This window comes from Mesitornis unicolor, unplaced genomic scaffold (genome assembly GCF_000695765.1).
Source record: "Mesitornis unicolor isolate BGI_N332 unplaced genomic scaffold, ASM69576v1 scaffold18241, whole genome shotgun sequence".
Classification (NCBI taxonomy): domain Eukaryota; kingdom Metazoa; phylum Chordata; class Aves; order Mesitornithiformes; family Mesitornithidae; genus Mesitornis; species Mesitornis unicolor.
The window spans coordinates 11,258-22,990 of record NW_010161879.1 but is presented as its reverse complement, the minus strand read 5'-3'; the positions used below and the strand labels follow the sequence as shown (position 1 = coordinate 22,990).

At 41.3% G+C, this 11,733-nt stretch overlaps 1 protein-coding gene across 1 annotated transcript; it reads left to right on the top strand.

Annotated features, from left to right (window-relative positions):
* Positions 1-1,097: 1,097 nt before the first annotated feature.
* Positions 1,098-3,030, top strand: LOC104547674 (caspase recruitment domain-containing protein 11-like; the record flags this gene model as incomplete). The annotated part of the gene is made up of 3 exons (XM_010193473.1): positions 1,098-1,222; positions 2,039-2,154; positions 2,714-3,030. Coding segments are annotated over 3 exons (446 nt in total), but the record flags the coding sequence as incomplete, so codon positions are not given.
* Positions 3,031-11,733: the final 8,703 nt, after the last annotated feature.

Sequence of the window (11,733 nt, the reverse complement as noted above, 5' to 3'; positions counted from 1 at the left end):
TATATATATGCATGCACACGTAGGGGCATGCACATGTGATAGTTGCCTGAGGTACTTCAAGGCACATCAGAATTATGTGTAGCTATAAATCCTGCTTTTTGAGACTATCTGAGATATTTGAATGTTTTTGAGACAGCCAGTGCACATGGTTATGAGATTCTGTGTCTATGAATATTATCCATGTGTATGCTGTGTGGTTGCTAGGATGCCCCTCAGAGACTGAAATGCTGTGAGTGCTCTTTCTGTTTGCATACTGTTTGCATACTGCATATCTAGGCAATGTGAAATTTTGATTAATTTGTTTCTAGTATTTGCTATTATGAGGAATATCTTCCCTAGAGCGACTTTAGGTTTCTATCTCGTCCAAGGCTGTGAAGATTGTGCATTTGATCTACTCAAAAGACTGATTTTTTTTCCATGCTAAGTATTTACTATTAAAGCAATAGGCAGTACCGCAATTGCTGTAGGGCAGGATTGTATACAACACAGCATTAAACACAGCTGACGTTTCATTTTTACACTAATATTGAATATCCACTGCATAGTATGCAGTCTTAAAGTTATCCAGACAGAGAAACTGAAAAGTTAAGTATTATAATAAATATCCTCTGTCTTGCAACATAAAACAAATGCTTTGAAGTAGAGCTGCAATTCATAAGGGGGCCAGTCTCGCACATTGCAACCTAAGCCAAATTTTTTGAAACTTTAAACACAAATGTTGGAACACTAAATCCTTGTTTTAGGAGGCTATACTGAAGAGCTTCTTTTTTTAGCACTTCTCAGCATCCTCCAGCCCCAAAATGTTACTATACAACATTAGGTGCTGGAATTGTATTTACTGTTTTAATTTAATGCCTTCATAGTGTTGTAGTAATTGCCCAAGGACTCATTGGTGCAGGATATAGCTGAGATGCTCAGCTGTGATCAGATTAGGCTTTAATTGGATTCAATGGAAGAAATGAGTCAGCTGTTAAGACAATTCATTGCTTGTCGTCTTGCCCTGAACCATCCTTACATCCTGTATGGAGCACTACTGGATAGTTTTCTAGGTGTTCTGTTCTAATCTTGATTTTGTCCTCGCCCGCATCTCTTTCCAGATATTGTTACAAAGGAAGAATTCTTAAGGAAGCAAAGAACGGAGACTATCATCTTCAGCAGAGAGAAGAATCTGAACACGTATGAATGTATTGTACCTGCCAACATTGAGGCTGTCACTGCCAAGGTACTTACAGGACTCTGTTTCCCTTCCATAGGCTGTCTGGGAATCTCTCTGCAGTGTATGCTTCTTCTTGAATAAGAGACTGACCAATTTACAGTTGCATGTTCTCTCTCTTGACCACCTTCAATTTCAGATTTCTATTTATTCTCCAAAATGGCTTTTGTTTGTGGTCTTACTTTTCCTTTTCTTTTTCATCCTCAGCCATATCCTTTTGTACTCTCGCTTATTCCCTGTGATGACCCACATTGATGCAGCAAAATATCCTTTCATTTCCTATGCTCCCTCCCTTATTCAGTTCCTTTTCATATCATAAGTATATTTGAGTATGTAAGAGAGTAAGAGATACAAGGACCTAGAGCAAAGAAAGGATATCCTGAAACACAGACACAGGGGTGTACAGTACAAAGACAACAATGTCAAAGAGCTCTCATATCAAGTAGCGTAGATTTGATTCACAGCATGGAAAAAAAGGAGAATTAAAGTGTTGCCGTAGATGTTCTCTCTGAACAAAGACCGAGTATGTGTGTTTGTGTATGTATGTAAAACTGGTATTTTATCATGCTCTTCATCTTTAGATCAATTCATTTCTATTTTGAGCCTTTTCAGAAAGCTGTGAAGCTCAGCTGTTCTTTGACTGACTGGTTTTAAACCAGTAGGAGGAGTCTGGACTTTAAATGTATATTTGATTAAAAGGTTTTAAATCAGTACAATGGTAAATGAAGAGCTTTTGAACTGACCCCATAAGGCAGAGGTACCTTTATCTCGAGATTCCCCAGCCCTGAATATTCCTTTGTGACACTGCTATGACTTTGTTTTTAGAACAAGCATTGTCTCCTGGAAGCTGGAATAAGCTGCACAAAGGATTTAATCAAAGCCAAGATATATCCTATTGTTCTCTTTATCAGAGTCTCAGAGAAAAACATCAAGAGGTTCAGGTAACATATCAAACCTTTTCCATATTTGATATTCCGTCTTGTTCAGTGAATGATTCTTCAGTCCAATAATGTCCTCATCGAGAGAAATAAAGAACCTCTTCTCTCTTCATCTGGTGCTTCTGTGTGCATCATTTCCTCCCGCGACTCCTCCCTGAAATCTTACAACTGGGGAAAGTAGGAATTCCCCAGATCTAGCACTCTCTCACTGTCGCTGATAGCAATGAGCATTGTGGGAGGATGAGACTGAAGAATATGAGGTTTTCTCCATGCTCAGCACTCCCACAGCATTTTTTAAGGTAATGCTGGCTGGAAGGGGAAAGGTCATAAACACTTGCACTCTGCCTACATTCAATCCTCTTAAATTGTTTCCCCATAGCAAATATTTTTCCTTGGGGGCAGCATGGACACACGGAGAGGATAGACCTGGAATAGTTGTATTCTGCACTGCTTTTATGCTTGTATGTAGTCCGTAGAATATAAATTCTTGATGGGGCAGCTGGGACTAGAGGATTAACTTAAAATGTAAGACATTTATTTTTGGTCTGCTCATTTGATACAGGAAACTATTGCCAAAGCCAGAGACTGAAGATGAGTTTTTACGTATGTGCCGTCTGAAGGAGAAAGAACTGGAAGCACTGCCATGTCTTTATGCCTCTGTAGAGACAGATGCGTGGAGCAGTATTGAAGATCTTATCCGAACAATAAAAGACAGGATCGGAGAAGAGCAGCGTAAAACCATCTGGATAGATGAAGATCAGCTATAAAAAACAATAAGTAGAATGGAGCTTTTTGGTGACAAAAGGACATAGCCAGGTGGAGCAGAGGCTTGCAGAATTCTCTGATTAGGTGCCCTCCTGTTTCACCCGTGCTGGCTGGGGACTTCCTGCTGGCAGGACACACGGATGGAAGCATAACTGGAGCTGTGCTGAACAGCCAGTGTCTCAGGTGCTGGGGGTCTGGGTGTGGGTCAAACCACAGCCACCACCACCACTTCTGACCCACCAGCATCTCTTAAGGGACAGCAGCTGTTGAACATGTGAGAAGGGCAAAGATCTTGAGGGGGAGCTTGGGGTAATTTATTACGTTAAAAATATGGATCATACTTGGCTCATTGAAAACTTCTGATGAGACCAGATAAGTGGAATCTAAGAAGAATAAAGCATGGGGATTGGGCTAAAAGATATGGAATTGAGATGTGCCCCACACACACCCTGGGGTGAGGTTCTGAACATACTCAGTCAAGGAAGCTGAATGCTGGTTGGTAGCAACAGCAACACTACCGCTGGTGGCTGTAGCAGCTCTGCAGCTCTGTTTTTCCATAACCATTTTAATCAGAAGAGAAGAAAATAGCTGTTATTCCTGGCATTAATTAAAATGACAATTTTCCCTTCCTTTTTAAACCCCAGTTTTATTTAACAGTTTTGCAGGTTTCCTTTGTAGTCCTGGCACTTACAGGAAAATAGACTCCATTGTCCCAGTGGCACATCAGATCTTTCCAGATCTGCCAATGTTTCATTTAGTTTATCCCTGCCTCTGCATTGTATTTATTTGTACATCTCTCAAATTTTAACATTTTTGACTTGTGGAAAATACCATGGTGCCTTCTCCAGACAACAGGTTTCTCAGTTTCTTCACTGAAACCTGTATTTCTCTACAACATCATTGCCTGCCAACATGCCTGCTCTCAACAGGAGGGACTGTTCTGAGAAGAAGAAAAGGAGAATTTCATAAGCCAGTAATCACTGGGAGCCACTCAGTCCTTGACCTCTCTGCTATGACTGACAGCAAGGAGACCAGCAAGCATCACACCATGCTCTAGCCAAGTAGGATAATCTTTTCAAAAGTGTGTACATGACTTAGAAGACCACATCCCATTTTCAAAAGCACATAACTTCTCAGAGAGTTTAAGTTCCACTGATAATGAGTGGGACTTAGACTCCTAAATCTCTTCAGTCTTTTTAAATTTTTCCTCTATACATTAGGCACTGTACTGAGACTGCCAAATTGATTCAATAAAACTGACCAGATAATAATGACTTGCAGAACTGCTGATCTGAAATGCAATAAATATTGACCTACAGATGAAGAGTTGTACATTCCACTATCCTTACATCCTTCCTTCCTTGCCATATCTCTCCCTTTGAAGATGCATTTAATAACAAATTTACCTTTGCCTTGCTGTTCATCCCAAGTCCCCCATCTTGGTGCTTCAGGCTGGTGTGCAGCAGCTGGCAATAAAAACAGAATCCAAGCAAAACATCTGGCCTGGTTGCCCTCACTCAATCAACTGCTAGGTTGCCTTTGCAGTGCGCTTCTGACGATGTGGATGTCTCTCAGGCAGATTGGGTCAGTGCATGTTGGCTTGTGTGGCTGTGCTTTTCTGCTCTTCTCTTTTATGCACATCACTTTTTAAACTAATGGTATCTTCTAGAAGTCATTTATGTCACTTTACATCTAATTTCTGCTGCTGTGTTTCTCAAATTATTGATGTTTGAAATACTGTTCATAGCTAGCATTTCTCAGAGAATAGCTCTTTACCTGCCCTATGCCATCTGTTTGGACTGTGCAAGCAGGGGGATATTACTATTTTCCCATCTCTTTACAGAGTACAGGCTGCATACAAAATTTCCAACTCCCTCCAGGGCAAAGAACAACAACCAGTTGGGGTATATATAAAACAAATTGGATGATTCGTCAGAGACCTTCTGTAGCTCAAGCAGAAATAAGAATGTATCAGTTGGAAAAGCTAAACCTTCCAGGAGCATTTTTCATTCATTCCTAATGTCCTGATATTGCAACCTTGTGTAACATCTGCCTGAGGGTAGTTACTGCCCCTCTTGTGAGAGTTTTTGAGTCCACAGCTGAGCAATGGGGAGGACTGTAAGAACATTTCTCAGCTGCTTCAGCAAAAAGTTCAGCCAGGTCAGCGTCAGATCCCTTCAGGAGCAACCAGCTGCCTGCTCACCAGACAGAGCTCATAGGATGGCCCTGTCCCACCGGCTGTGCCGCAGGGATCAGGCACATCTGGTGCAATGGCTGGAACAGATGGCCAGTGGGGTGGAGGGGATGAAGTATCTCAGACTGCCGTGGCTGTTTCTGCAGCGATCTTCTCTCACCACAGCTTTATTGCTGGGCCCTGTTTACATGGACAACAGCTGTGGATGTGATTTATCTCACTTAACTTTAGACATAGGAAAGGTATATGCCAAAGCCTAAAGGAGGTTCCTTTCACAATGAATGGATATACACGTCCAAAGAGCTATTTGTCTAACTTACTGTAGATGGCTATCTAAGGGTGAAACAAATTGCCCTTTGAACTGTCTGAGGGGAAGTGGGGGTGGGGGGGTCGGGCGCAGTTCATACACTACAGAAACTAGAGAATTAGCCTGCACTTTAGCATTTTACTTTTTGATCTGTGATTTAGGACAGCTAAACCACCTTGTGGTAAAGTTGAACAAGAGATTGAGGCAGAAAACAAGCAGCCATCAAATTATTTCTGTGAAACAAGAAAGAAGTGAACACATGGAAAGGACTTTTCTTCTTGGTATCCAAGTACTTCTCCTGCAGATTCCCAGCTCTAGGCATTGTGGTTGGCTACTCATGATGCACAGCAACCAGACTGTTAAGTGAAGTTCATGAAGTTGACTCTCTTTGAGTGGAGAAGAACTTAAAACTATATTCCCCCTTGACTACTGGATGTGAAATCAAGGAGCAGATCTGCAGCTGGAGTATGAATTGCAGAGCTGCAGAAGAGCAAAAGGGGCCATCACCACTTACCCCAGCTGAGGAGGTGCTGCTGAGCTAGATCCAAATGCCATGTAAACTGGAAGAAATTAACCTCTGCATCTTTTGAAATGTATTCAAATCTTGAATGGGCTTGAAAAAAAGGCCATGAATTTCCCTAAATGTCAGAGTGTTGGAATCAGTGTGGGTTCCAAGTCCTGAACTGGCAGATTTGAAGAGCAGCCTTGGAACGTGGGCTGGAGATGGTTGCAGTATTTTTCATTCTGCTAAGTTTGACTTCTGAGGCATTGCTTTAAGCTACCAACCACTTCCCTCCTCACTTATACATCCAATACATACAAACCTGGGCTCCTCAGCACCTATACAAATGCCCACCTGGGCATAGCCAGGTTCAGTAGTGATTGTATGGCTGAAAAACTGGAAGAAATTATTAAGAAAACAAAGTAAAAATTAGGAAAGTTGTAAATGTTTGTTGTAAACAGCATCACAACTGACTGGAAAGCAGACTCTCAGTCTGATCTCATCAAAGCGTAAAGATGTGGCAATGTTGGAGTATTCTTTGGGTGTTTTCTTATGGTTAGACAGCACTTGGTATGGGATTTGTTATCAATAACTGGACTTGCAGGTACCACTGAAATTCAGATAAATTGGCTAACTCAGTCTAATAAAGAGAAAAATCCAAGCTGCAGACCCAACTTTGAACTGGATGCTGTGCTTGGACACCAGAGTTTGGTCCAGGCTGCCTGACACAGACATCTCTGGGTACCAGTTTAAAATCAAATCACTCAAGGTTTGTAATTGAAATCTGGGAACAGTTTTCAGTAATTTGTATTTTAAGTTAAAATACAGTTAGCAGAAATTTGGGGCAATTGTTCCATATTTGGTATGCTACTTTTTTTTGTAAAAAGGTGAAAGCGCAGACTAACAACCACCTTCCAAAATCTATTTTCAGAAAATTACTTCTTGTTTTCTTTAAGAGCTCACAAGAGCTTGTTGAAAAATTTTCAGATGTAGATTGTTCTTTGGAAAATGTCATTGAAAAAATGGCCACTAGAAAATGCAAATGGAAATTTTTTCAATGGAATATTGTTCTGTTAGAAAATGTGTTTTCATCCAAATCAACTGCCTATGGAAACTTTTCCATTCTAACACTGAATTTTTAAAAAATTTAAAGTATATCAGTAATACTGAAGTAGTCCTTTTCAATATTTCACATACTTCAGTCTTTTACCTAAAAGCATTTTTTAATTTTCTATTTTTATAGTTTAAATATTTTTAAAAGCCTACATTTAAACATTTGATTTGATTGTAACACTCCTTTAAGAAAATTTTGTATCTGATGTTTATAAACTCCATATATATGTGTATATATATGTGTGTGTACTACAAAATAATGGAAGTAATGGCTTACAGCGATCAGATGTGGTGTAATGTCTATGAACACGAGGAACAAAATCAAACTGAATCTGGCTTTGCATTTTGTTTAACTGTGCTGCTAAAATGATGTATTATATAAGTCAGTATCATGCAGTTCAGCACATTGGGGAATTGTTGCAGGTAAAAATTTCATGCAAACTTTATTACCCAGAATTTGATATTCCTTTGAATCAGAATTCTGGCTGGAGGCTAAGCTGTCAATCGGTCTGTCTGCAGCACAGACAGCTCTGGCAGCACAATTTGCAAGGGAGTAGGAACACACACAAAGCAGACTTTTGCCTATGAACTTTAAGTGGAGATAGTTGCCAAAGCTGGAAAAGTGCCTGTAAACCTGTTAAAGGTTTCTGTATTCTTTTATGCCAAGCTATTTTCATGGCCTAGGGTTTGAAAATTCTGTAGCCAGGATGAAGTCAGAGAGATGCTGTTCAGGTAGCCTGTGATTTGAAACTGTAATTCCAGAAAAACCTTGTGCTTTACCTGACTTGGCTGTAGAAGAAAAAGGAGGCTCTCCTGTGGATCAATGCAATGTGCCTTTTTTCTTTGGAGACCAAATTCTGGTGTGATTTTTTGATTCAAGGACAGTGAATAGAGTTCTTTTGCTCTGGCAGCTTGGATGGCAATACAGTCGTTGCCTGGGCCATCCCTTCTGGCATAGCAAGACTTACATTGACACTGCTGTGCAAGAGTCCTGCCCACTCAGGACCTGGAGGAACTGGGGTACCCATTCTGTCTGACACCTTCCTGAACAGAAAACCTAATTCAGCCAACGTAGTGCTGAAAGACTATGACACAAAATCTCCTTCCATATCTTTCAGGTACTGCAGGATTCTGCCATCCCAGAAATGACACTTGATAGATCTGCAAAACTATCTCTAGCCCTCAGTGATGATCCCAGACCCAAACACTGAAGAATCTGTGCCATTCTCACAGATTTTCTGCTGGGTATTTCTAGTGTAAATTTTGATCTCTGTCTCTGAGCCTGCAAAAGCAAACAGAAAGCCTCCCATCCCGGTAATTTTCATCTGTAGAACTAATGATTTTTTATCAGAAAGGTGTTGTTAACATCTTTGTACAGACAGAGTGAGTGGGCAGAGAGCTTGACCGTGCAAGCCAACACTGTGGTCTGGCTCCCCAGCCCCTCTGCAGTGCTGGCTCCCCTTAGTCTACACTGCTCTGGGCTCAAGACTCTGAACGAGGGTATAACGCCAGTCTGGCAGCGATATCAAGGATCTGAGTGGTGGCTGCCCTAAGCGGTGAGATTTCTAGCTTGATTTGAGAACTCTACCAGTAAGCCAAGTTAGAACAACAGGAAGCTCATCCACCCTCCCTCCCCCGCCTCCTGCTTTCTATTCCTCTGCTGCAGAAACTTTCTGATGTTCAGATCAGAGGCTCTCTGGGGTTAAATGCACCATTAGTCACTGGAAAAAAGGGAAAAAAGACCCTTTAAAAGCAGTTCGTGGGTGACAGAGAACCTGTTTGGGAGTAAATATCTACAACAACATGTCTGCTTCATCAGATATTAGCATCAAAAGCTGTCTGACAATTTAGCAACAAACAACAATATTGATTTTCTTCCAAACTGCAGACACAGAAAGACAAAGATGGAGACGTGGCTCTTTCATAGGGTCCCCATGATGCCTGGGCAAATAAGAAGACAAGACTTTCAGAAAGCAAAGGACCCGCAGCACCCAGTTCCACCAGTGCGGTAACAGCGGCCTGCAGGTTGGAGGTGATGAAGGGACACTTGAGTTGGTGCAGCTCCAGGCTCCACAGGAGTGTGTGCAGGATGGAGTGTGATCATCCCAGGGATGAAGAACTGGGACAGGGGCCAGGACCAGGCCATTCCCACCAAGGAAAACGGGAAGTAAAGTAGTGGAGCTGGGATGGAGAGGCGAATAGCCCTGGGATGCCGCTTGCTCTTCTTCCATCCTCTGTTGTCAGAGGATATATGAATTAATTGTTCCAAAGCAGTCTGAACAGTAACAGCTACCACTCCACCTGTCCCTTCCTCAGATGCAGCAGCCATCCTGATTTTTGGGGGCATTGGCAAAACAGCTATTATGCCACCTTGGCAATCTGGAAAAATTCCACCTGGGAACTAAGATGCAACTGTTTTCTCCTTTATTCTCTGTCCCATTAACTTCTTTTTCACAAGTTGGTAGAAAAGCCTGTTTGTGATCAGCAGTCAGACCTTGGAAGCATTTCTTGATGACAAGTGTTGGTATCTCCAGTCCTTTGGAGAACAGCTTCCTTTTTCTGCTTTAAATTCAGTGCAACTGGTGGTCTCACATCAATTATGTACACTTCTTCTTGTCTCTCTGTCTGAAATGTCAGTGAATCTGATAATTTTGCTCACAGAAGAAGTGGGGAACTAACGAGGATCTCTGGCACAGCCTGCAGTGATTGCATCTACCACAGCATTAGCAAAACAGCGAGGAAACACAAACAGGCACTGAAACTCGCTGAAGTTTGATCCCCTGCTCACAAACTCCTATTCAAAGAGTAACTCCTAACACAGTGCTTACAAAGACACCAGGGCACATTGGAACAGTGCTCAGGAAGGGCTGAACAAGGCAGACTTTAGCTGTGGTTATGGGGAAAGAAAGAAATATGGTAAGAAATAAAGAATAACTCATAATTAAACTGATTTATTCCTGGCATAAATCAACACAATTCCATTACCTTTCAGTTCTGTCTAAATACACACCAGGAGGAACTAAGCTGGATATTGACTCTGACTTAATGGAGTTTTTTATAGCAACATTACTGTATTGTTAAAATACTTCTTTAAAAGCTAATTTTTGGCTGTTTCCTTCATTTCTGCACCTATCTGGGGTAAACTTCTGTTAAATGAATGTGAAAAAATTGATGCCAGATTCCAAGGGCACATTTATAAATATAACACCAAATCCGGTGGCTTATGCCAGCTTCTCTCCCAAAGAGCTCTGCCCTCCCCTGCTGTAGCAAGAGTCTTTCTCTGACCAGGCTCCTGAAGCAGCCACGCAGCCTCCCCAGACACCCTTATGCTGGTAAGATTTAGCTTTGTCATTGTAGCGTGTCTGCAGCATTTACTTCTCCATATCCTGGTGCTGAGCTGATTTGCTCATTATCAGATTGCTGTTTATTAATCAGAGCAGTAACAATGGGACAGAGGAGCTGGAATATGGCACAGACAGTGCTTCATTTGTTCCAATTGATTTTCCTATCACATTTTATTACTACTATTTACTTTGCATGCCTCGGGAAGATTGAACTGCACTGTGCAGTAGGGGTACATATTTGAATTTCTCTTCTTTGTAGCTCTTGTTATTTCTATTACGGTCATCAGAACAGTAGGTTCTTCCAGCAACTAAGCCATGACCTTCTCTGCTATAAAACAGTGTATGGAGATTTTGTGATAATTAGACTCCACCAGCATGTGAAGTCCTGCAGATGGAGTCCTAGGGAAATCCATGGAGAAACATGGATACCAAGCACATCTGAAAATTAGATCTTCAAGATAACGTCTTACAAATTCTCTGCACTGACCAGAATCATTGCTATGGCTAAAGCAGCTAAAAGGTACAATGAAAGAGCATGCACAATAGGCATAGTGTATGCTCAGACTACAACAATCTTGTTTCAGTACAAGGTTTTATCTTCTGTAAAATTAATGCAGTTGATGGTGGTGATGATACATGATTTTTCTTGCTTCTTCCTAGGTCTTTTCTAATGTCTTAGACCACTGTTCACAAGCTGGATCTTGCAAAAGTCAGCCAGAACATCTCTAATATGAGGGCAGGCCAGATGATTACTGTCAGGAGGTATGTGATGGTTTGTGGAAGTTGATACCTGGGTCAACAAAGAGTCAAAGAATGGCACATGCTGTAAGACTGCATTAATTTTCTCCTTTCCATAAACAAGGCTCACTGAAAACCAATAGAAACCTAAACACTGCCTGAAAAAATAAAAATCTGTGGTGAAGCTCCTGTTTTCAGCACAGGTAGGATTTCACTCTAGAGATTTATAAGCGTTTGAACTATATTTATTCTGAAATTGCTCCATTCAATGAGTACAACAGGAAACCCATGGTTGGCTGCAACCGTAGGTGTGAGATGCAGTTGCGTGGGGAGGTGATGAGAATATATTATTTTGAAAAGTTTTGTTTTCTACATTAATTTTAGAATTAGCCTAATTCAGGAGTGAGGAGGCCGTTAACAGGTGGTAGCATGTGTCATTAATAAAGTTCAAAACAGAAACCACAAATAGTCAGCTGAGCTGAAAGTTTCCGTGGGCTCTTCACTGTTACTGGAAATGTGAGAGTCCTGCACATAGGAATTTCTTTCTTATTCTTTCTTATATGTGTTTTATTTTGCCGAGATGCTGTTTTGTAGCTTAAGCAGAATGCGTGAACGTTTG